The 21,059-nt window shown below is 56.7% G+C and overlaps 1 protein-coding gene across 1 annotated transcript in view; it reads left to right on the top strand.

Moving 5' to 3' along the window:
- Positions 1-21,059, top strand: part of Nrxn2 (neurexin 2) — a 96,230-nt gene that overhangs the window by 61,681 nt on the left and 13,490 nt on the right. The window contains 5 exon segments of the mRNA XM_048789091.1: positions 6,968-7,149; positions 11,203-11,374; positions 14,756-14,845; positions 18,211-18,536; positions 20,672-20,750. Of these exon segments, the coding sequence (XP_048645048.1) occupies positions 6,968-7,149; positions 11,203-11,374; positions 14,756-14,845; positions 18,211-18,536; positions 20,672-20,750 (849 nt within the window).

Genomic DNA, 21,059 nt, shown 5'->3' with positions numbered 1-21,059 from the left:
CCCTCGGCGCCCATCTCTGGCTCCCCGGTCTCGGCCCCACCCTCCCCTCCAGCTCTCCACTGCCCCTCGGTTCCCTTCAGTACTCGGTTCCGCTCCTCACCTGCACCGCCTGTCCCCACGTTGGCCGTCTCCACCGTGCCCCCCATCGCCTCCCCGCCTGTTCCTCCATCCTTTCCATCTCCCTCTTCATCACCTCCATCCTGCCCCTGTCACCTCTCCATCTGTCTTACCTCCACCTCTGCTTCACTTTCACCTTCCCATTGCTGGTCTGTCGCTTCCCCCTCCCACCTGCCTCTGTCCCATCTGTCGTCTTTGCCTCTGACATGTCCCATTGCTTCTGCCCTTGCCTTTCGTATCTGTCTCTGTCCCCCTCTGTCCCTTCAGCAACCTTCCCTTCTTTTCCCATTACCCGCCTTCCATTGCCTCTGGGGCAGGCAACCCCAACACTGTCCTATGTCCGCCCATCCCTGTCCCCTTCATCTCTGGTGTCTACTCCCGGCTTCCTCATCTCAGTTCCGCTTCCACCTCTGACCCCCAGCGTCTCTCCCTCTGCAGCCCTAGCACTTCTGTGTTCCCAGACCCCCTCCCCTCTCCTGTCACCCCTCTGTCACTGTCCACTTACCACAGCTTCTCCCAGGCCCTCGCAACCTTCCATCTCCAAGCCCTTCCCTTCCTTCTCAGGTCCCATCCCCTCTGCTCCTGCCTTACCCACTTCTCATTTCCACCCTTCCTCCCGTCCCATCTCGGGTCCTTGTCACTTCACATCTTAGGCCCCAAAGATTCTCTGTATGCCACCTCTCCCCATCTCGGTCCCTGTCACCTGCTATCTCCTTTATCACTTCCCTCCTCTGTACTCCACCTCACCTCCCACTTCTGAACTTTGTTCCTCCATGGGGTACCCTCATCACCTCCATCTCTACCTCTCACCTCCGTGTCACATCCCTCATCACCTTTCACCTTTTCTTCCACCTTCATTCCTCCATCATTTCCCTTTTCTGTACCTCTGTCCCATCCCATCCCTGTATGCTCATCACCTCTTCCTGAACGCCTATCACTTCTCATCTCTGTGCCCCTTACTCTCACCTTCCACTTCTGTGTCCCCATCACCTCCCAATTGGGTACTCTGACACCTCCATTCTCCAACCACCTTTGGCCACCATGGCCTTCAGCAGTCTTCACTGTGTCAGGGTGGCCTCCCATTTCTGTGCTTCCCTTCCTTGGCAGCCTGGACCCTCATCAGTTCTCTCACTTTTGTTCCTTCCTGGGCTTCTACCCCCTCATCACCTCCCATCTGTGCCCCCTGCCTCCCTGTTCCCTGCTCACCTCTACCTCCTCTTGTCGTCCTCCAGCTGCCGTCCTTCCTGCCCTGCTGTCTCCAGGCTTTCTGCCCCTTTCTGGTCCTTCCCTTCTCCTTCTTCATCTGTAGCTCTCTCTACTCTTGTTCCATCCAGTTCCCCAAGAGCAGCTCCTGAGGACCCCTCTCCTTTCTTCTCTCTTCTCCAAGGTGGTGTCCCTTATCTAATCTCTGTCCTCGGGGGGCTCCTCCTTGCAGTGCTCCCCAATTTCTTCTTCCATGTCCCCACCACACACCTTGCTCCTGATCTTAAGTCCCTCTCCCTCCCCGAGACTCTGGCCTTCTCACATCCTGCCCCTCTTCATTGTCTTCTGCTCCTCTGAGGCCAGGTGCTGGTGTTGCTCTCCGAGGCCTTGGTCTTTCGGGTCTGGAGGTGAGGCATAAAGGGGAAGATAGGAAGGGAGCCAGGTCCACTGGGGAAGGGCTTCGCTGAGTGAAGAGGAGAGGGGGTGAAAGAGGAAGGCAGAGGAGAGAGAGGTGTTGGCCCTGGGTGATGGGCTGACTGGAGGGCCCAGGAGCTGGAGTGCCCAAGGCTCAGTCAAGGAGCAAGAGGGGGGCAGAGGGAGAGATCGAGCGTAAGAGCTTGGGCCATGGCTTTCCTGGGTTGTGCATGATGTTTTATCCTCTCACAATCTAGATCTTCTAGAAGGCTTTTTTTTTTTTTTTTTTGTCCTGGCTTCTGATGCTGCATGGACACAGGCACAGCTCTGTGTGTGTCTGTGTGTGTGACCCTATGGAATGTTGGCACTGAGATTGTGTCAGAGATGGCTACCCTCTTTCTGGGCAGAGGAAGGAAAGGGCCAGTGACTGCCCAGGGCCATGCGGAAGTAAAGGAAGAGCTGGAGGGTACAGTGGGATAGTCATGGAAAGTGCTGCAGGTAGAACAGGCAGCTGTGAAGGTGGGGTGGCCAAGAAGGAGGGTCACAAGAAAGGTCCAAGGGAAGGAAGGAGGCCACCTGTTGTGGCTAAATCCCACCTCTGCTCAGCCTTCCTCCTGCCCAGAGGCTCCTAGAGACCCCCTGTGTGGGGGTGCCCCTTCTTTCCTCCTCTGCGCCTCCACTTCCCTGCAGGGAGTGCTGCTGGGCTTTGACCCACCTTCTTCATCTCCTCTTCCCTCTTTCTCCCATTTCCCCTCCCAGCCCCAGCCCCTCCTGTTACATAATACCCCCTACCCACCTGCCAGATGCCATGGACACTTCTGCACCCAATGTTACTATGGGATGAGGGAAGACCAGTGTACCTGGGTCCTAAAAATGTGAAGAGGAGGTGACAATCTTCTGGTCCTTGACCACCCCATATTTATTTATTTATCACCAGGGATTGAATCCAGAGGCACTTGACCACTGAGCCACATCCCTACCCCTTTTAAAATATTTTATTGAGACAGGGTCTCACTGAGTTGCTCAGGACCTCGCTAAGTTGCTGAGGCTGGCTTTGAACTCACAGTCCTCCTGCCTCAACCTCCCAAGCCGCTGGAGTGCACCACTGCGCCCGGCATATGCCCTCCGCATTCTTGTTTCAAAATCCTTGAGGAGCTTTCATCCTCAAGCTTCATTTCTGGTGCCCTCATGTGCCAGGAAAGGAGGGCTCGATCCCAGCTCAGTTTTGAGTCTGTAGTTTCCAGAGCTTCTGGATTTACTGCTCCAGTTTACAAAGGGGTTCAGCATATATTTTGATTCTGGATTTGAGTATTAGCTTGGATTTCATTCTGCATGGTTTATGGCCAAGAATGAGGTTAAGGATTGAAGGGATATGTTCTGGGATTCTAAACCAAGAGAAAGCTGAGCTCAGGGATTTGGACTTGTGAAGATCTTCTCTTTGGGTTGTGGAGGTTTTTACAGAAAGATCTGGTACTGGGTGTGAGCACCTACATTAGTCTGGGTCTTCTCTGGATTGTGCAGGACACTTTATCTTCTCACAAGTCTAGATCTTCCAAAAGGCTTCTGTCATGGCATCCACTGCTGTGGGGACATAGGCACACAGGGGGTCTGCACATGTAGTTTTAGCCCTGGGGACAGGAATGTATGGGATGGTTTTACATGGAATGAATGATTAATGTTGTGGGTTCACTAACCATTATTCATGGTCAGTTGGACTTTTTTTCTAGAATGCAGGTATGTGTGGACTGTATGGAAGATTCTGATCACTTGGTGTTTTACTGGATTCTGATCAGCCTTAGTGTTTTACTGGAGCAGTCAGTTTCTGCAGACTATGTTGGGTGTGGGCAGAAAGTGCCAACCTTGGCCTTTGAGACCTTGTGTCTGGCCAGACTCTCTTGTCTTGGGCTTCAGGGGTGTAGTACTCCCGGAAATGTCTGAAGGCTCAAACTGACCATTCCGCTAGTGATTTCCTAGGCAGGTGAGAACAACTGGGCTGCACCACCCGTGGGCGGCATATGGGGGCCTTAGCCTAGGCCCTTCTCAGTCTGGAACCCTTCCTGGAGGTTGTCAGAGTTCTAGGTGTGGGAGAATGTCCTGGACTCCATGTCTGCTGGAAGGCCAGCCATGCCTGCTGGGGCGGGGAGGGCGCTGGGGCAGGGCAGGGGACTGCTCGGTGGCGTGAGCGGCGGGAGGTGCTTTCCGAACGCGGCTGTCCGGGGCGGGACCGGTGGAGGCCCCGCCTCCTCTGCTGGGCCTCCTCCCTGCCGAGCCTTCTGCGCCCGCGGGCGGGAGCCGCGGTGCTGGGGAAAGAAATGTCTCCCCAGGGTAATTACTGCCGCCCCAGCCCAATAAACCATTCATCCTTCACCTCTTCTGCCCAAGAAGTGTCCCTCCGCCCTGGTCCCCCCAGTGTAATAAACGCCCGGAGGCTTTAACAGGCCCGCCCAGCGTAATAAACTGGCTGCGGCGCGAGAACAGCTGGGTGATCAATCCCGGGGGAGGCCGGGCCGGGAGGCGCGGGCATCAGGCGCCGCGGCCTCTCCCGCGCCCGGCCGGCCCCTGCCCTTGCGCCGCCCGCCATGGCCTTCTTTGTGCGCCTACCGCCATCTTTCTGGCTGCCGGTCTCGGTTGGAGTCTGCCTCTCCACGCTGGGGCTTTGTGTGCTGCCGGTGCGTCGCGGCCTGTGTGTGGGTGTGGGGTCTGGGCGTGAGTCACAGGGGAGGTGCCTGCTGTGGGGCCTGGGGCTTGGGCTGTGGCACGTGCCTCTGATCCCTCCAGCCTCACTGCCCAAAGAGGCGTCCGGCGTGCCGGCTCCTCAGAGGCCGGGCCCCGGCCATGGCGCTGTCCGTGGTGCTGCCCATGGCGCTGTGCTGTTCGCTATTCAGCGGGAAAGCCTGGAGGAGGGGTCTGCGGCTCTCCCCTAGACCGGGAGGGGGTGGGCTTGGGGGCAGGAAGATGGAGTTTCCTTTCCCGGTGTGAGGGGACCAAGGACTCCAATAAAACTGCCCTCTCCCGAATGCCCTGCAGCCCAGGGGTGAACAGGCTTCAGCCTCTGGTTAGGGCGGGCGCATGTGCTGAGGAAGGTCAGCATCTCAGCTCCCCTGGCCCTCCTCACCCACCAAATTCGACGTGCAGCTTGTGAGTGGAGGGGGGAGGGAGGACCCTGGGTATTACGGTTGCCATGGAAACAGCCGATTTTCCGGAGTGCTGCAGTGTTGGGAGTGGAGAGACTGTACCGGCTGAGGCCTAGCCCTTTCCAGGCAGGTGACCTGCACAGGGGTGGAGATGGGGCTCACTGTGTTCTCCGCCCCCAGCCAGCTTTCCACCCTAGACGTGGGGCCCCTCCTGAGGGTTCAACCTTTACCACTGTGCCTCCAGGGTCCCTAGGTAGAAAGAACACCTGTGTCTGGAGGGGCCCAGGTGAGCTCCCTCTGTCTGCCTGGGTGCTTTCTGGGCCATAGACTGGGTGAGCTGTCAATTATCAGACATCCGGGTGATTCATTCATGCCTGCCCAGCCCTGGGGTCCTGTCTCACTCTGGCCCTGTCTGGGGAGGTGGAGAGCAATATGGTAGGTGCTCTGGAAAGCAGCAGGGGGTCTCACAGTTTCTGCTGCCCCAGCCCTGATTCCCTCTTTGGGACCCAGGCAGCAGCCCCCTGTTATCGCCTCATCGACCTCCTGGGTTTGTGGATAGTGCATCCTTCCAAGGCACACCAGAGCCCCCTCTCCCATGGGATCTAGGAGCTCCTGGGGATAGAGCCCCCTTTCACCTGATTGCCTGAACTACAAGGGGCTTCCTTAGTGCCTGAGGTGAGAGGCCTTGGGGTGTTTGAGGGGACCTGGCCCTGTATTACCAGCTGGGCTGCCATCTTGGCTGAGCAGGCTTCTGCTTGCTTCTTGGAAGTGTCTTAGACCCTTCAGGATGTCTTGCCTCCCAGGAACCTGGAGCTTCCCACCCCAGAGCAGAACTCTCCACCGGTAAGGCACGGGCAAGGCCACACACCTCTCCCGGTCTGCTCCAGGCTCTTGCCCTCAGACCCCAGCTGCTGCTCTCTTCCTCTCTGGCTAAGTTTTTCCTTGAACCCCTTTCCCCCCAAGAAGTGCTTTGAGAGGAATCATTGGTGGCTAATTATTTAATTAAGCATTTTATGAATCTCATCTTCTCCATTTATGTCCTGAAGAATGCAAGATTGTTCTCTTCCCTTCCCTTCTCTGCAGGCCCCAGAGTACTAGTCCTCCAGGCCTCCCAGACAAGACTCTTTTCCCGGAAACTGGGTGACCAGCCCCCCACCCCCACCCCCAGGGAGCTCAGTCAGCCGGCAGGAGGGAACATGGCGACTAATGGGGTTTATTTTGGGGCTGAGATCGTTAGGGACCTCACACCCGCCCCCGGCAGCCGGATGGTGAAGAGGAGAGGGAGAAGGGGAGAGAGGGTGGGGTGGGGGAGGGCGGGGAGAGGGAGCCTACATCTTGGGCTCCCACTCTCCTGCTTCTCTCACCTACATCCCTCTCTGTCCTTCTCTGTCCATCTGTCTCTGCCTCCTTCCTCCTCTGGCTGTCAGGTCCCCCTCCCCACTGTCTCTTTCTTTCTGGGCAGGGCTCCAGGACACTGCTTTGGGACCCAGGCACCCCTGGGTGGAGGCAGGGAGTCCTGGACAAACCAGGAAGATTCCCAGGGGGTTGGAGGGGACTGGTTGGGGGAGATGTTGGCAGTAAGCCAGAGATGGGCCATGAGTCAGAGCTGCCCACAGCCCTGCTCATCTTCCTGCCATCGCCTGGGGCTCCTTTTTGCCTTGGTGCTGCTCAGCTCTGGCCCCAAAGAGATACATACTTGAATCTGTCACCTCTGCCAGCCTTGGGAGAAGTATGCTGGTCAGAATCAAGCCCCTGGGTTTCCGGCCCAGGGTACTCTTGTCATCTTGGTCCCCTTGCAGCCTCTCTCTGGGTACTTTCTCTCTGTGTCACTCACTCTATTATCTCTCTGTTTTGCTGTAATTAAAGCTAGAATTCTTGATGAGGGAGCTACATCTGTCTGTGCATGCACAGGTTCTCACCCTGGCACCCGCCTGCCAACTGTTCCCTAGGACTGTGGGGCTGGTGGCTGCTGTGGACATCACCATGGAAGACCCACACCTTGGACCTGGTGTCTCCATGCCCTGCCACAACTCCAGGGACCTGCTGAGCTCACCCGTCTGATGCCATTTCTCCCTCTCTCCCTTTCCCTTTCTCTGCAGCCGGGACCACATACATCTTTGGGAAGGGGGGAGCGCTCATCACCTATACCTGGCCTCCCAATGACCGGCCTAGCACAAGGATGGACCGCCTGGCCGTGGGCTTCAGCACCCATCAGCGGAGCGCTGTGCTGGTGCGGGTGGACAGTGCCTCGGGCCTCGGAGACTACCTGCAGCTGCACATCGTAAGTGCTCCGGCCGTCTCACCCTGCCCTTCTCCACATACACTATGTCCTTCATGGCTGTGGGTCAGCACCTCCACTATTCCCTTCACGGGGAGCCTCCAGAGCCTCATTCCTTCATCCTTGGGGCTTCCCACAGAAGTTCTGTTTCTGGGACCTGGCCCACCTTTCAGTCATTCACCAGGACTCCTAGAGCCACCCATCTGGTTTGTAGGTGCCCAGCTCCCCACCCCCGAGTCTGTGTGTACTTTCTCCTTTCAGGATATATATATATATATATAGTCAAGGGCCTTCCAGGCCATTCTCAGCCTTGCAGAATGTCCCTACATCTGTGACTGCCCCTGCTCATTCCTAGTCCACCTAGAGCAGCCCACCATGCTCTGCCCCTCCTTCAGATTTCCCTGCCTTGCAACTTCCTACCTTCTCTTTACCTTGCCTTCAAACCTTGCTCCTGCCTCTGGCCAGCCCTTGACCTCTGTTTCTGTGACCTTTGCCCTCCCAGCAGCCCCTTCCTGACGGTCTAAGCTCACTCTTCACTGACCTCTTGGCCCTGCCCTACATCCCTGCCCTGACCTCTGGTCCCACCCAGCTCTGCCTTTTTCTGTCCCTCCACCCGCACCGTGGACCTCACCCCTCGCTGTCCTGTCTGTGACCTCCATTCCTTCTCAGCATGTCTCAGGCGTCTCAGGGCCTCCTCCATACCAGCTGATCCTCACCTCCCAGGTTCTCCTCTAACTCCAGTCTTCAGCTGGGTCCCTGTCCTTCCTGGCCCTTCACCCCATCTCAGACCTTGCCCCACCACCTTCCCTGGAACCTCTGGCCTTGCTCCATTTCATTTCTGGTCTTAGCCTCTCCCTGCCTCCTCCCCAGTCTTTAGTACTGGGCCTCTGACTTTCCCTCCAACACCATATTTGTAGCCCCTTTCAGCCACCTCATTGGCTCTCTGCATCCCACAGGCTGGCCCTGGCCAGGCCCTTAAGCTGTGAGGGTGGGGCAGGCTGCCCTCACTTTAAGGAGGGCAGAGTGGGAGGGCAGAGGAAGCCAGGGGAGAAGGCTTGTGTGGACGCTGCCCCTTCCCATCTGCTTGAGGAGGGCACTGTGGCCCCGGTCACAGACAGCTCATCAGATCCCAAGTCACCTCTCCCCTGACTGGGGTGTGGAGGAAGGAGGCCGAGGAGTCCTGTGGCAGAGCATGGCTAGGGTGGCAGCGGCAGCTGACAGGCACAGACCTGTTGGGAAGGGTGCAGAGGGAAGAGTGGCCAGTGCGACACTGGGACAGGCCTGGGAGTTCTGTGCCTGTGAGTGAGCAAGACAAACAGTGTCTCTAACTTAGTGAGTGGCAGCCTGTTGTGAGAGACGGTGCAGCTGTGGACGGCAGTGCGGTGCCGGGGACGTGATGGTTGTGTGTCGACAGAACGGCTGTGACTGTGGGTGCCGCCAGTCTCTGGTTGAGGATGTAGCTATGCGTTTCTATTTCCCCGAGGAGTGGCGTGTGCTGTGGTTTCAGTCACCCTGTGTGGCAGGGTGTGACCGTGTTCCATGTCCTCTGTGAGCATGGATGGCTGTTCCTTTATCTCTGTTCATGTGTGAGGCCAGGCGTGGCTTTGGAGCAGATGGTCTGGGTTTGAATCCCAGCTCTGCCCTTCCTGGCTCTATTTTTGTTCAAATCACTGCACTCTTAAGCCTCAGTTCCCCCAGGTGTGCAGCACAGTAAGAGGGCAGAGGGATGTCAGGCAGCTCCGCTGACATCCTGCATGTAGAGCACGCATGGCCCCGCCCACCTGCACGCAGCCGTCTGTACCCCAGTCATGTGTGACATGCCACCTGGATGGAGTCTGTGTGTGCTCTGTGCCTCCTGCTTGGTCCCAGGGCAGAGGGGAGAGGGGAGTGGTCCAGGCTGGGAGAAGGGATATCCTCTCTTTCCCTCCCCTATGCCTCACCTGGTGCAGGGCCCAGGAGGAGCAAGGCCTGGTGCCTGGTGTCTGGGTGCTGCAGAGGCCTGGGAGGAAGGGAGGCCCCGTGCTAGGGTCGGGGAGCCTGGAAAGGGCAGGGGCCACCAGAGAGGCCAACTCTGTTGGGCACCAAATAGTCCAGAGCCCCTTGAGGGGAGCCCCTAAGCCCCCTCCTCCCCTGGTGACACATCAGCTCCCACCACAGCGTCATTAGCAGCTCTCAGAGAGTGGGGAGGCGGCAGCAAAATAAGAGAAAAGCAATTTGACGTTTCTAATAAAGCGTCGCTCCACTTTGCCAAATTAATTTTGACTCCCATAATTATTTGCTGTAGGAGCGGCCGCGTTCTCCCCACCGCCGCCTAATGAGGTAATTGGGGAATTAGGAATTAATGACTTTAACAGAAGTGACAACTGACTTCACATCAGGAGCAGCTCTGGGGAGCTGCCTCTCCCCCGGAGCACACGGCTGAGAGCTTGGCTGCCTCCTAGGGAACCCAGGCGTCCTGCCTTCCAGCTCCCCGGGCTGGCCCTCTGCTGCTGGCTTCCAGACTGCACGTGCCCTTGACCATTACTGCTTGGGCGGAGCCTGGTGGGGAGGAACCCTCAGAGGCATCCAAGGGGCTGTTACTATTCTGGGTAATATTATTACTAACAATAGTAACGAGGGAGGCTCTGCTGCTCCCTGGGCATGTTGTCAGTCTGTGGGTGGCGAATGGGTGGGGCTTGCTAATAGTCTTTGTCAGGCAAGCCTGGCCTCAGTTTCCCTGTTGTAATGCATTTGAGGAGAGCTGCTGCATGCGTGTGTGACTGGGGGCGTGTGCGTGTATATGCCTGCCTGTGTGTGTGACTTTCCCAGGTTCTAGGAGAGGGAGAGCTGTACCCCATAAGTGGGGAAAGGATACCGCATGGGTCTCCAAGGAAACCACAGCTGCACATCCTGCCCCTCAACTCTCTCTCTACCCAAGCCCCTGCCCCATCTGTGAGCCCCCCCTGCCCCCATCCACAGGGTCACCAGGCCTTTCAGCTCTGCTAGATATAGGAAGTTCTTTTTGCCCAGGTTGGACTGGCCGTCTTTCAGGAAGACCCCAAAAGTATAGTGTGTTTCTATGCTGGGCTGAGACCCTGTGAATGACCCAGGGGGCCTAGGGAGCCCTGTGTCAGTCCTATGGGTGGAGCTCTGGGCTGACTCCAGGGCTGGGTTTAGGAGGGTGCCTAGGAGGCACAGAGGAATGGAATAGGGGCTTAGACATAGGGCCATGTGTGCTTTCTACTGGCTTGCCAGACCTTGCAGGTGGATAGCTGGCCTCAGCAGAGCACCCCACCCCAGGCCCTTTGAGTCAGTATCTCAGAATAGTGGGCAAGTGGTAAGAACACTGGCTTTGGAGATAGAACAGCTGGATTCCAAACCTGGGGGTCCCTTCATGCGAACTATGAGATTTTGAGATGTTATTTAACCTCTCTGGCCCTCAGTGTCTTCCTGGATAAAATGGGGTGCTATGAGCTTCCTCAGAGCATTGTGTGGGGATGACCAGAACACATGCACCCAGTACCCACAGGCCTGTCACTTTTGGGATCTCAGCAAAGTTCCTTCTCTCATTCTGGAGCCACCGGCAGAACTCTGCAGGGTTGCTCAGCCTCTTTGCTCCCCTTCTGCAGACCTGTCTGTGTCTGGGTTACCCCTGCAGCCACAGTCTGACTGCATGGGCCCTGAGAAGCTCAGAAGTGGCATGCTGATGCCCCATGCTGATCATCCCAATCTGGGCTCAGTGGTACTTGAATAGCATAGGTGCTCTGTAAATATTCTTTGCAAATGCTCTGGAAGAATCAAAAGGCAAGAGACCGAGGTGATTAGTGGAAAGGGCTCCAGGTCTTGGCTTTGCACCCCATGGTGGTGCCCCCAACTTCAGCCTAGGTAACTCCCTTGGTTGTAAGTGAGGGTGGAGGGCTCAAGCCTGCCCACCTCCTTGGACTGTTGAGACCTGAGCAAGTTGTATTGTGCTGTGAAATGTTGCGGAGTTAGGCTGGTGGTATCCACAGATGGATGTCTAGGAGGCATGAATAGTTGATTTCTGTCTGTAGCTGACCTCTACCTCCCTGTTACCAGGACCAGGGCACCGTGGGGGTGATTTTTAACGTGGGCACGGACGACATTACCATCGATGAGCCCAATGCCATCGTGAGCGACGGCAAATACCATGTGGTGCGTTTCACTCGAAGCGGTGGCAACGCCACCTTGCAGGTGGACAGCTGGCCGGTCAACGAGCGGTACCCAGCAGGTAGGCGGCTCAGGCCCGCGGAGGAGGCGCGGTGGGGCGGGGCGGGGCGGGGCGGGAGGCGGGAGGCCTCAGGTAGGAGCGCGGGGCGTTCCGGGGCGGGACTAAGTGGAGCAGGCTTCTGGCTGTGGGGCGTGGCTACCGCCAAGGCAAGGCTTGCAGGGGCGGGACCAAGGCGGGGGCGTGGCTAAGGCGCATCAGGATTTGGGGGGCTGGGATAGGCCGCAGTGGTGGGATTACAGCATCTGGTATGACGGCGGAGTGCAAGGCCAGAGTCCAGTTTGGGTGCAGAGAAGTGGTAGAAAGATAGCCGCTGGGAGATCTGATGCGCTTGAGGACAGGATGATTTCAGAAAGCAGAGACAGGCGGAAATGGGGAGGCAGATGCAGAAACCTAGGAGACAAGATCCAGAAGTAACATAAAAGGTGTCTTGGCAGGAAGCAGGGTTGTTCCCAAAAACAACCAAGGAAAGAACCAAGCAAGGTGTTTATATATATATATATGGAGATATAGGTAAAGAAGGGAAGAAGCTAGGGAGACCCAGAAAAAAGAAACCTCAGTGTCTCAGGGAGTGAGGGACATGGCAAAAGGGAGAGAGAAACAAATGACAGAAGTGAAAAACAGGGTCGAATACATTCACCAGCCTTCATTGACAACTGACTACATGTCAGGGTCTGTGCTTGGCCCTGGGGAACACAGGTGATCAGGACACAGGGACCCTCAGAGGTGCAGATGAACCCAGTCCAGCAGGGTGACTGCTGTGCTGTTCAAGGACAATCCAAGGTCTGAGGAGCACAGGGGAAGGACAGGGATGAAGACATAAAAGGAGAAACTGGAGCCCCTGTAAGATACCAGAGTGAGGGGAAACAGAAAAGAAGCAGTGGAGAGGCCTGGAAATAGTCACTAAAACATAGGCAAAGATGGAGGCAACTTCAGAAGATAAGCAGAGAGAGATGGGGAAACTGACCCGCAGAGCCAGCCATGGAGAGAAGAGGTGGACAGAGTACAGGAGACAAAGAGGAAGGGGACAGTAATAGTGCAGGGAGAGCTGCAGGGACACAGAGATGCTGAGATACAGGCTGGCTGGCACTGCAGAATCACACACAGGACCCATCTGAGGAGAGAGTGAACATCTGCAGCCTCCATCACTCAGAGCAACAGCCAGGCCCAGGCAGAGGCTGCTCCATGCTGATGGAGGGGCATGGGCAGGCCAGGGTGCAAACCCTCTGGGCTCACCCAGACTGGAACAAGGAGCCAGTAAGTCCCATGACTTCCAGTCATGCAGACTTGCACCCACACGTTCTTGGGTAGCTCCTGAGATAATGAGGCCCACAGAGCCCCTTCTGATAAATTCAGAGGCTGATGTACACATAGGCCAACCCCAGGCATACAAACCACTGCTGACATTCATAAGGTCAAACACACCCATGAGAAAACAGCTCTGCAGAGGGATGCTAGCCTATGCCAAGGCCCTGAGCATGTATGGGGTCACTCAGATACACCAACCTTCCTATAGGAAGCCTCAGCCCCTGCCATAAGCAGACCCTGACTGCTAGGGCTGTGTGGTATGATTGCTCTGGGCCATCAGAGTTCACTCCGTCTCAGACACACATGCACCAGGGCAGGGATGACATGGGCCTGTGCTGGACAGAGCTGGACTTGGGGGCATGAAGGCCTCACTGTAGTAGGCCAGGACTCCTGTCCAGAGCATTACCCTTTGGAGCCCAGCAGTCCTGGGAGGCCAGGTAAAGAGGTTATGCCTGTCTGCTCTGTTGAGGAACCTCTGACTGTGGGTGGGGAAAGGCTGCCTGGGGCCATCTAGCCTCTCTGAGACTCAGCTTCCACCTCCAAACCACGAGGATGATACCTGCCTCATAGTGATGCTGTGAGGATTCCATGTGAAATCCAAGGAAAGTGCTAGAACCGATAGAGATGCTTGATAAACAAGGCTTTTGTTAGAGTTTTTATATACTCAGCTGCCCTCCAACAAGTCAGATGTACATTCTCCCTTTCAGGACACACACATACACACAGATGATCGAATTATCCATTTTTAATTTATAGGAAAGGCAGAGTCTCATTGTCTTATAAGAACCTAAGGAGGCACCAGCTACATCCACATTCATGGGGGGTGTGCACACGCAGATCCAAGCCAGAGCCTTGGAGTGGGGAGGGGAGCGCAGCCTCTTCCCCCAGCCCAGGTGTTCACAGTGCATGGGAGTGTTTTACATGGGAGGAGTAGCCAGCTTCCCAAAGGCCATCGGTTGCTCTTCTTGCTGTGGCTTGGGATCACCCACAGCCCAGGAGCAGCACGTACATACCCAGAGGCACACTGACAACCCCTTTCCACCTAGGTGTGCAAGAGCACACAGGCTCATGCACGCCCTCCCGCTCTGTCTCCAGGGGCTGCAGATTGGGAGTGGAGAGAGGAGCAGGTGGGTATCCAGATGGGCAGCCAAGGATGGAGAGGGGGTTAGAATTGGGAGAAGAAGTCTGAAGGAGGAAGGCTGAGGGGCGGGCAGAGCCTGCAGAGGAAGGAGAGGCGTGCAGCTGAGGCTGGCGGGAAGGGCGGGAAGGAGCGGGAAGCCTGCTTGGAGCCAGGGGGAGCCAGCCTGGAGGGCTGGATGCCTGCGGGGGAGGGTGAGAGAGTTGTGGGAGAAGAGGTTGGGGCCTATGAGGTCACTTATAGTGGTCACCAGGTACTGAGGGAGCTGGGACTAGCATGAGGAGAAGCAGAGGTGGGGTCAAGCTGGAGCAGGGTTAATGTGGGGGCCAGGGTGTAGCACGGAGGGGGAAGTGAGGGGCAGCTGGACTGAGCACAGAGGTGAAGAGAGTCACAGTGGCTTGGAGAGTGCTTTAAATCTCGCGGTTGGATGCGTGTGCCGGGAGACCCCTTAAATGCCGCATAAACCCCGCTTAACCCATCCCCCCACTTCTAAACCACCCTCTAAACACAGTAGCCAGTTGGGCCACCTGGCACGAGGCCTCCCCCCCCCAATTTAAACCTGCTAAATGCCCTGCCCCTGTCCCGCCGCCCACTTTGGGATGGCAAGGAAGAGGGCCTCAGCCGATGAACCAGATAAACCCGTTTAATCTCTGACTTGACCTTCCGCTGCCTTTTCTGTACCTCCCTGGCCTTTTCTTCTCTTCCCTCTTTTTCTTTGGGTTGCTCCCGCCCCCAGGGTGGGGCTGGCTCTGGATGGGAGCCTAGGGAGGGGGCCCCCCCCCCGGGAGAAGAGGGACCCACATTTCTTTTCCTGCCTCCCCTCTTTTTGTTGGATGTCGCTGCTTACTCTGGGTCTCCTGAGAAATGCATAATTACTTTTCTAACTCCTTTGGACTTCGCCGCCTGAGAAACCTACTGTCTTTCTAAACTTTTCCAAGGAAACTTTGATAACGAGCGCCTGGCGATTGCTAGACAGAGAATCCCCTACCGGCTTGGTCGAGTAGTAGATGAGTGGCTGCTCGACAAAGGTAATTAACCAGAATTAATTAATTAATTAACTAACTAACTTTAAAACACTATCTTAGAGGTGCAGAGCTCTCTCTTCCCCGCCCTTGCCTTGCCCGGGCCCAAGTGAAGGGACGATTGTCCTGTCCTGCCAGGGCGCTCTGGCCCCTTTGTAGTCAGCACCTTTGTTTTGGGCGAAGGGTTTTTCTAAGGGAGAGAGAGGCTTCCTTCTCTTTCTAATCCGGAGAACAGAAGCTCCCTGGGCTGGTAGGTCAGGTCCCAGAGGTTTTTCTGCAGGGCTGCGGGGTACTTGGAGATAGGAAGGGTTTGGAGAGAAGGAAAGGCTGATCCAGGGCTCCAGAAGAAGGCTGGGAAGGCCTAACTGGGGCCAGCTGAGGAGAACGGGAAGACCTGGGGCCTCAGATCCTACTGGAAAGACCCCGAAGCTAGCTCCTGTGGCCACTCTCTGGGAGGGGCCCCTTTGGCCCACAGGACCTCTCAGAAGTAGTGGAGACCTGGGGGAGACTAAAGGAGGGAGGGAGGGAGGCCTTGGCCTGCAGGGGCTTCTCCCTGCTGGGCTGAGAGTAAGGTGGCAGGTGGGGTGCCACTGGGTGAGGGGGAGAAGGCTTCAAGGGAAGTTGGGGGTCAATGGCAAAGTCATCCCAGTCCCAGTGGAGGAGGGGCGAGCTCTGTACCTCTAAGGCTAAACTCCAGGGGGAAGCAGAACTGTTAAACCCCCACTTAACCAGCTGATAACTGTGCTTTAAATGTCCACTGGGGCCTTCCCCAATAAAACCCCCAAATGTAACTTCCAGCCCCCCACACCAGAGGGGCCTAAAATGCTGATAACCAGATGTGATAAATCCATAACAGGACAAAAAGTTAAAGGGACTGTAATAGACATCGCTAAAACCTACAGCCCCCAGCCACACTGGGCTGCTCTCTCCAGCGGGGCGAACTTTAACCCTTTGAGGCATTCATGGCTGGTGGGGGCAGGGGCAGGGGCCACAGGACCAAGTTTGCTAAAGTCAGGTGGCTTCCTCTCCCGTGACCCACCTCCTTCTCCCAGAATCAGAGAGGCCAAGGGATCAGCCTGGGCTGAGGCTGGGCAACTTGTGACCCCAAAGGTTAGGGAGAACTGGATAGGCCCTGCTAGGGGCTGGGTAGGACTTGGGGTCCAGCTATCCTTGACCTTTTCTGTAGGCTTGCATTTATTTTCTAGAAAGTGAGAGATTTGAGTTTCTCAAGGAGTGGAAAAGGGAGCTCACTTTGGGTGTGGCCTTGGCCCAGTGCTTCCCTCAGCTAAGCTAGCACCCTCCTTGATAAGAAAGGACATTGGTCCTTGCTCAGCCCACCTCCCAAGCATATTGCAAGTGTGCCATGCAATGAGAAGCCTCAGGAAAGTATCCGAGGCAAGGGCGAGGAGTTCTTGGAGGGGATGTTTATTGTCAGGGCCTGGCTTACGGTAGGTGCTCAATAAATATTTATAGAATGAATCAATTTTCTAGTTCCAAAACATGTCCTGTGAAACAGTCCCATGAGATGCTTCACAAGAAAGGGACTGTGGTAAGATAAGTTTGGAAACTGCCAAGTCCTGTTTCTTCCTCTCAGAGATGCACATGTACATTAGTTTCATAAAGGCTCTGAGAGGTCCTTCAAGAAAGGACCCTGTTTAATGACTAGTTTGCTTCTCAAACTCATTTGACCATCATGACCCTCTCCTTTTTCTTATAATTCCTTTTTTTTTTTTTTTTTGGTAGTACTAGAGATGAAACCTGGAGGCTCTATCACTGAGCTACATCCCTAGCCCTTTTTATTTTTAATTTTGAGACAGGGTCTTACCAAGTTTCTGAGGCTGGTCTCAAACTTGCAATTCTCCTGTCTCAGCCTCCTAAGCTGCTGTGATTACAAGGCAAGCGCCACTCTGCCTGGCTGTTTTTCTATTATTCTTACGCCTAAGAATAAACTTGAATAAGGTGGTTCTCAGGGTCTGTCCTGAGCTGCTTCCATCAGTCCCCTTTGTCTATTCCCTTATTTGTAAGGAAACAGTGATGCTCTAGGGCTGTTCTTGCTTGCGTGGGCAGTGAGCGGGTGCTGGAGGAGGAGAGGCTGAGCATGGAGGCTGAGGAAACACACCAGTGCCCATAATTGGCCAGAGGCCAGGCAGATGATTGGGGGTTCCAGGGATTTGGGTGTCCCAGAGAGCCCGTGTTTCCAAAGAGCTGTGGGTTTCACAAGTTGGACTATCCTCAGCCCAGGCTTTGGGGGCAGGGCTTACAGACACCTAACTCTAAACCAGATCTTTAACGAGGCACTAACCAGAGGCTAACAAGGGCTAAGCCAGGACTTAAAATCCCCAGAGTCAGCAGCTGAAGGTCCAGGGGAGAAGGGGCAACGGAGCAGTCCGTCTGTCCAATCCCTCCCCACCAAAATAAGCAACACCAAAATCAAAGTTAAATCTAAACTTAAACATAATAAATATCTTTTCTAAAAACCAAACCAAAACAAACAAACTCAGAGGGTTAAACCGACCCCCAGATCCACTAAAACCAAAGTGAACAGCCAAACCCCACGCAGGTGGGAATTCTGAGGTGTAATACGGCCGAGTGCGGGGCGAGATTGGAGCTGGAGCGGTTTTTGGCTGTCAGCGAGCGAAGCAAGGTCCCTTTAACGTTTTCCATTTCTGTGCTTGCACACCCAGGCGGGGAGGAAGGGCTGTGCTGGCCGCCCGGTGCGGGGCAGTGGCGGGGCCTTGGCAGGGGCGGAGCCGGGGCTGCGGGTGGGCGGAGCCGGGGCTGCGGGTAGGCGGGGCTGGGACTGCAGGTGGGCGGGGCCGGCCGGGAGCTGGCCGGGCAGGGCCGCTCACTGGCCGCCCTTCATCCGCCTCCTCTGGCCGGGCAGCGCCCGCTCTGTGTCTGCCTCTTGGTCTCCGCTATCTGCCACTTCTGAGGGCTCCATGGCTCAGGGCTGGGCACGGGTGGGGTGTGTGGGGAAGCAGTGGGAGAAGATGGGGACCGCATTGAGGGCGCGGGAAGAAGCGGGGTGATGGCCTTGGAAGGGGAGCCGAGAGGGCCAGGTGGAGGTGGAGAAGGCATGCGCATGGTGGGTAGAAGGGTGATGGCTCCCTTTCCCAGCTCATGTGTGCTCTGGGGACCCTCCCCTGCTGGGGTCCCTCCTGGCTGGGCTAGGGGCTTTGGCTGACAAGGACTTTCCCTTTGGTGTCTACCCCTTCCTCATTTCTCCCCAACCCCACCTGCGGTTTCCTCCTGGTTCCTCTCGCCTTCCCTTGGCTCCCCTCCATTCTCCCATCCCTTCCTGGCCTCCCCCTACTGCCTGCCCCTCCTGTCTGTCACCCTCTCTGTCACTCTCCCATCGCCCCCTACCCCAGGACGCCAGCTGACCATCTTCAACAGCCAGGCTGCCATCAAGATCGGGGGCCGGGATCAGGGCCGCCCCTTCCAGGGCCAGGTGTCCGGCCTCTACTACAATGGGCTCAAGGTGCTGGCGCTGGCCGCCGAGAGCGACCCCAACGTGCGGACTGAGGGCCATCTGCGCCTGGTGGGGGAGGGGCCGTCCGTGCTGCTCAGTGCAGAGACCACGGCCACCACCCTGCTGGCCGACATGGCCACCACCATCATGGAGACTACTACTACTATGGCCACTACCACCACGCGCCGGGGCCGCTCCCCCACGCTGAGGGACAGCACCACCCAGGTGAGGCCCTCTCTGACTTTGGGTGAAGGTCTCAGGGGTCTGGTAGCATCCTGGAGGCTGATGTCCCTGACCTTGTCGACATGGTGATGGTTTAGTTGAGGGAAGTGGCTTTCACCCTGGTGACCAGGGACATTGAAGGTGTGAGGGCCACTATTTCTAGAAGGGGTTCATTCCCAGAGTTGGGGGGAGTTGACCAGGGAAGACCACCCACCCCACCCAAGAGCCAGGAAATCTACACCGGGGATGGGGGCAAACTGACCCTTCTGGTCCTCACGAAGGCCCTGGCCAGTGTTGGGAGGGCAGGTAGTGGGAGATGGGCATTACCAGGATGTCAACATCTTGGGCAAAGGGGACACACTGGAGAAGTCAGATGCAGTCACCCTGGGTGGTTGGCTCCTCTCCAGAGGCTGCGGCAGGCCAGGAGCAGCCTCTCCTAGTTTGCTGTAGTCCCTGCTGGGGGACAGGCCCTGGTTGCAGGTCCCTTGCCTTCACACATCCTCTTCCTGTGACCTGGAAAGGCACCCCCACTAGTGGGCCTCAGTGTCCTCCTCTGTGCCTGCCAGTCTGAGCAGGGTGCAGACAGTTCCCTGGAGCTTCACTCTCCTGTAGTGCTCACCCCACCGGCACAGGGGTGCCCAGGGTCAGGTCAGGCTAGAGTGGTAGACCCAAGGGGACTCAAGTGGGCCACACCTGGGGAATGAGGCTCCAAGGAGCAGGGGGTTCCTGGCTTTCCTGAGTGTCAAAGCTGAGAAAGCCTGGGGGGTTACAGAGGCAGCCCTGGGGCCCGTGGAGTATCCTGCTGATTGTTGGTTGAGCTGACAAGGGCTCACATCTGGTGCGCTGGTCTTGCTTAGCCACCCTGTCCCCATGGTGCTTCTACCTCCCATCACCCTGTCTCACTGCCTGGGCTACTGGGTTTCCAGGTATGGAGGGACTTCTGTCCGCTAGGAGGGATCTGGGGGTGGCCATGAGGACATGTCCCTAACTTCGCCAGTCTGTCTTAGCCTCTACCTCTGAGCGCTGAGCTCAGTGCTCCAAGGTCCCTCCCTGACAGCCTGTGCTGCAGAGAGCTGGGACCCAGCTAGCTGGAGAAAGCCAGGTGGGAGAGACAAACATGTGTCCCTTCCTCTCTCCTATGCCACCCAGAGATCTAAAGGGACTCAGTTCCCCAGGGCCCTGCTTCTAGGAGTAGGGAGCCTGGAAGACTGAGCTCTACCCAAGGCTGGGCAACCACCACACCCAGTGCCCTCCAGATCTCTGAAGGGCCATCTGGTCTCAGTGCAAGAGTGGGGCAGACCATCTGTGGAAGGTGGCGACCCCAGGGGTGATGCGGTGATGGAGAAGCTCCCATGACAGCAGCTGGAGCCTGGGGACAAGGACGTAGAAGGGAAGATGAGGGTCTGGGGACCAGGCAAGGTGTGACCCTCTCCCCCCTCCCATCTTTGGCCTTCCCCCTGATCTTCTCTGCGTCCGCAGCCTCTTGGGTTCTCGTCCTGCCTAGATTTGGGTTTCCTCCCTGGGTCTCTTCCCTAACACCCCAAGTGCCCCCTCCCCCTCACGCACACTCATCTCAGGGATTCTCTTTCTTTGCAATCAGGAGGAGAGAAAATGCTGACAAAGTCGACTCCTGTTGTCATGGCAACCATAGCCCTAATTATTGTGTGCAGCCCGGTTCTCTCCGGAAAGGGGGCTGGGAGACAGATGAGGGGTGATGGGGTGGGGGTGAAGCTGGAGCCAGGAAACCCTTCCAGGCCCTGTCCCTCTCTGCTCATGCAGCTTCCAGAGGGCCCCTGTGCCTTGCCTCCTGCCCCACCTGTCCCTACCCCAAGGTGTCCTGGATCCCTTGCTGCCCACCCTGTAGCCCTAGATCTGGCATCGTATCGCCTCGCTTCCTAGAAATAAAAAGCACAGCATGTGCTTCTGATCCTTGGGAGCTGCAGGGGCTCCAGGGCTGGTACTGTCTGGTGTCCCTTTGCACAGGAGGAAATGCAGGGCCAAGGTCACCAGCAAGTGGTGGAAGTACTGGGCCTTAGCCAGGGCCCAGCTCCTGTGGTGCCACACACCTCAAAAGGTGACTGTGGGGTCTGCTGACTCACCTGGACCCTCTCTTCCCCACCCCTCCTCTCGCCCCACAGAACACAGATGACCTCCTGGTGGCCTCAGCTGAGTGTCCGAGCGATGATGAGGATCTGGAGGAGTGTGAGCCCAGTACTGGTGAGTGCCTTTCCCCCCTCCCCTGCCCCGGGGCCCCTGCGACGCTGCTGGGAGGTGGGCGACAGTCCCTGTCACTTGACCCCAGCCCAGGACCTGCTGCAGGCCTTAGCTCTCTCCATACTCCCCCTCCCCACCTTATAGCCCCCAGGTGCCTTAGATGCCCTTTGCCAAGGTGCCTGTTGGTGTCCCATCCCTTGGAGATAGTGAGGCTCTTAGTGTAGAGTCCTGGGGTTGAGTGCAAAGGGGAGCTGGAGGGGAATGAGGGAGCGGTTTCCTTAGATGAGAACTGCAGCTCTAGGAGTCCTGGGG

Source organism: Marmota marmota, unplaced genomic scaffold (assembly GCF_001458135.2).
Source record: "Marmota marmota marmota unplaced genomic scaffold, marMar, whole genome shotgun sequence".
Lineage (NCBI taxonomy): Eukaryota > Metazoa > Chordata > Mammalia > Rodentia > Sciuridae > Marmota > Marmota marmota.
This window is presented reverse-complemented; position numbering and strand designations above follow the sequence as displayed.